At 31.4% G+C, this 4268-nt stretch overlaps 1 protein-coding gene across 1 annotated transcript; it reads right to left on the reverse strand.

Annotated features, from left to right (window-relative positions):
* Window positions 1-830: 830 nt before the first annotated feature.
* On the reverse strand, window positions 831-1976 carry LOC102583689 (ethylene-responsive transcription factor TINY). Its single transcript, XM_006342993.2, has one exon. The coding sequence runs from the start codon at window positions 1755-1757 to the stop codon at window positions 1011-1013; it is 747 nt and encodes a 248-aa protein (XP_006343055.1). The 5' UTR covers window positions 1758-1976; the 3' UTR covers window positions 831-1010.
* Between the last annotated feature and the right edge of the window lie 2292 nt (window positions 1977-4268).

A 4268-nucleotide genomic window follows, 5' to 3' on the forward strand; every position in this document is an offset into this window, starting at 1 on the left:
TAATAAAGAAAATGTAAGTCTATAACCTTACTTAACAATAAATTCTATTTTAATTTAAAAATTAGAATACTAATAAAATTATGCTAATGAGAAAATAAACATGGCATAAAGAAATAGATAATAAAAGAAAATTACATAGAATTTGAGAACAAGAATAAAATGAAATATAATAATATAAAATAAAAAATAGACTTTTACAAATTTTTGGAATAATAAAAATAAAAATAAAAAGAAATTAAAATAATAGAAGTAAAAAAAATTAAAACAAAAAAAATAAAAATAGAGATAAAAAAAATGAAAAAGTAATCAGGTGTGGTGTAATTACCACCAGCAATTCACAACCTCTGCCTGTGAATTGTAGAGTGTAATTACCCCCTGCCAATTACACCAATTACCTGCTGACCAAGTAATTACATATCCTTCCAAACATGACAAGACAATGTAATTACACCAATTACACCAAATCCAATTATCAGGGTGTCCTTCCAAACAAGTCCTTACTAAAATTTAGTTCATTTATGTCAAATCATATAAATCAGAGTAAAAAGCCAAAAATTTCTTGGAAAAAAAGAACCCTTCGGCGAGAACAGCTGGCCCTTAAAAAAGTATTCTCAATCTCAATTTACGTGACAGTTTTCAATTTTCCAAAAATTAAACATCATAATTTTGACCATAAATTCTTTAAATTCTTTAAATAATAAAATTTATACACTGGGAAACAAAGCAAAAAATAATATCAGTACGATTTTTGAATCTCAAAATCTAAAAAATGTGTCGAGAAAGAGAGTAGTAAATATATATAGTAGACATATTTCTTCTATATTCAAATGTATAAGAAACCGTAAATAAATTTTATGATTATGCACAACTAAACTGATACTTAAGTATATTTACTAGAACAGTAACTACTATTCGACAGATATTCAAAAAAATCCATAATAAAAAACAAAAAAAAAAAACAGAGCAAAGCCCAGAGTTCTGAGTCCTAAAAGCTCCATTATGATCAGCTTTTAACAAGCCCATTTCAGTGTCTCAAAGCTGCAAGAAATTAAACTTTCCCCAGCGCCAGCTGCAGACTGCTCCAGAAAATAACCACAAAAATCTGTACTATGATCTGCCCACCACGGCGAGTACAGCAGTCCTTCAACTGAGTCACTCGGCCGCAACTCAGTTTTTGAATCGTCACTTTCTGCTAAATTAGGCAGTTCAATAATCTCACAAAGCTCTTCAGATCCCGTTGATGTTGTTGAGGATGAGGACGAGGACGAGGACGAGGACGATGAGGCTGAAGAAGGTGGGTCCCTCATTGATGCTGCTTTAGCAGCAGCAGCTTGAACATCTCTAGGTGAATTTGACAATGGACGAGGCAACGAGTCGATTAGATGAGGGAAATTGAGAATGGCGGATTTTCCTTTTATACTCACCGCTGCAACATCATGTGCCCTAGCGGCCATTTCTGCTGTAGGATAAGTACCGAGCCAAATACGTGATTTCTTCCTCGGTTCACGAATTTCAGATACCCATTTCCCCCAACTTCTCATCCTAACTCCTCTGTAAATTTGATGTCTACTCTCACTATTAGTAATAGCCTTCTGTTTCTTCGTCGGCCGTTTCTTCCCTTTCGGTAATTTGTTTGACGAATCAAAAACCGATTTGTGCATGGAATCAGCGGACAACGAAGACGAAGAAGAAGAAACAGAGGTATTAGTATTAGAAGAGCTCTCTGTTTCTGAAATTTGTACTTCAACTTCCGCCATTAATGAATATACAGAAACAGTTATCCCGTGAAGCTCTTAATACAAGTCGGTTAATGCAATGAATAGAGTGTTTTGTAGTAATATATTTTTTTTTCCTTTTTGGGTTCTATATATTGAATGACAAAAAAGAGTTCATATTTTATATTTGTTGAATGAGAGTATGAAAATTGCTAGAAAAAGATAGAAGAATGAAAGTGAAAGATGAGAGAAAAGACAAAATTTTGGAAGTGCCCGTTGGGTATTGATAGGTGTGGGAGCGGGCGTTTTTATAGCGAAAACATACTAATTTACTTCAATACTGATGTGATGTGATGTGATGTGTAGTAGACATTGTTTCCCACTTTTAACACTACAAAACCACTATAATACTAACCAACGTACCAATACACAATACAAAACTAAAGTACAACATCAATACTATATCACATGGGAAATAAAATTTTAAAAAAATATTGGGTTAGAATTTATTGAAAATGGGTGAACTTTTAATGGAGAAGCCTCCCATTCAATGGGATCTGGCTCCCCTCCATTTCGTCAAGATTATATTATATTAACAAATGTTATAACTATAGTTAAGTCAACTAATTTTAAAAAACTACTTTCTAAATTTGATAAAAATTACAATATATTTCATACAAAATTTAATATTTATTAATATCAAATTCACAAATCAACAATCCATATGGTCACTAGATTTTATCCACTTTAATGGATTAGTAAAAGCACTACATTTTAGGTAAGTTTAATTACTTTTATATATTCTTTCTATTTTAAAGAAACAATAAATAATAGAAGTAATATTACTATTTTATTCTTTGACTTTATTAAATTTAATGTTTTGAGAAATGTGTTAGATGATAAATACTCTCTATGTCCCTAATTACTTGTCCATTTTGACAAATTAAGAAAAGACAATTTTTTTTACCTATTGTACCCTCAATTAATTGCTTTGAAAAATGTAGAACTTCTTGAAACTCTTAAGTTTTTAATTCATCCACTTCATTATTAATAGGGGTACAATGGTAAACTCAATATGTCAATTATTATTTTCTTAATAGATGTGTCAATTTAAAAGTGGACAAGTAATTAGGGACATAGTGAGTAGTATTTAATAGCAAGGGTACAATAGACCAAAAAGGCAAATTATCTCATGATTTTCTAAACTGGACAAGTATTGTTGTATTGTTGAACAACTATTTGTAGGATCCGTTTGGCCATAAATTTTCCAAGTAAAGTTTGTGTGGGGGGGGAGGGGGTTGGCAAATAGTGTTTGTCCATACAATTTGCCATTATTTGACAAATATTTTTAATAAATAACCCAAATTCCCAAATACTAGAAAAAACTAGTATATGAGCTAAATATGATTATTTGGGAGCTTTTAAAAATTCAAATTCTGCATCAAACTTTTATTTTTTTTTATAAAAACATCCTCTATAGTAGTTGCTTGTATTGTATTACATATTTTTTTAACGTGAACGCCAAAGCAATGATGGAATATTCGGTGAATATGAAAGTGATGATATAATAATTGTTGATGAAAATGACGAACAATCGATTCGGGGTAATAAAGTCATGTGATTCATCTACTTCACGATGTATGGAATGCTGCTTGTTGCACTCACTCCGAACTATCACATTGCTCTAATGTCATGGACACTACTTGTTATTTGTTGCAACGAAGATCTAATTGAATTATTACGGAAGTCAAGAATCTTGTTACGTCGATGTTTCTATCTTGCTATGTAATACTAACATGTGGTTATATTTGATAGTTTTTAAAACTTATGGGTATAAATTATATTTCTTAGAAAAGTGAAATATGTTTCCCAAATATTATGACTAAACACATGGTGAAATTTCACCTAAATAATATTTGGAATTTATAATGGCCAAATGCTAGCTTAGTATAGTGGACGACTCTTGTTAGACGAAGGGAGTAATAAAATAATTTGTTCCTTGTGATGACTCTCCTAGTATCTCATATGAGAAGGAACTGACCAAAAATAATGACTTATTAGCCAACCCTTGAGTAGGGGCAAGTGATAAGTGGACCCTCAACTCTCAAATATGAGAAGGAACTGACCAAAAATAATGACTTAATAGCCAAACTTGAGTAGGGGCAAGTGATAAGTTGGACCCTCAACTCTCAAGAAGAATGGGTCAGCTAGCTATTGAACAAAAAGGTTCCCAACAATATATTCCGTGTACCAAAAGCCAAAAGAAAAAATGTCCCACACTACCAATAGATTTTTTGTTCTTCTTTTTTCAAGCATATACGTTACAAGTAAATTTACTGTTAATTCCTTTTGGTAAAACAAATACTTCATTCATAGTCATACACGTATCTTTCATTCATGTGTCCGTTGGAATTTGTACAATACTTTTTTAAATTTGTCCGTTACTATACTTGTTCAAACTTCAAAAAAATATTAGTACTAAAAAATATTTTGACCATATCTACAATCTCTCCATATTTCTAGCTCGTGATATGTTTTCCTTCTCTCCTGGAA

This window comes from Solanum tuberosum, unplaced genomic scaffold (genome assembly GCF_000226075.1).
Source record: "Solanum tuberosum cultivar DM 1-3 516 R44 unplaced genomic scaffold, SolTub_3.0 scf00040, whole genome shotgun sequence".
In the NCBI taxonomy this organism is placed as follows: domain Eukaryota; kingdom Viridiplantae; phylum Streptophyta; class Magnoliopsida; order Solanales; family Solanaceae; genus Solanum; species Solanum tuberosum.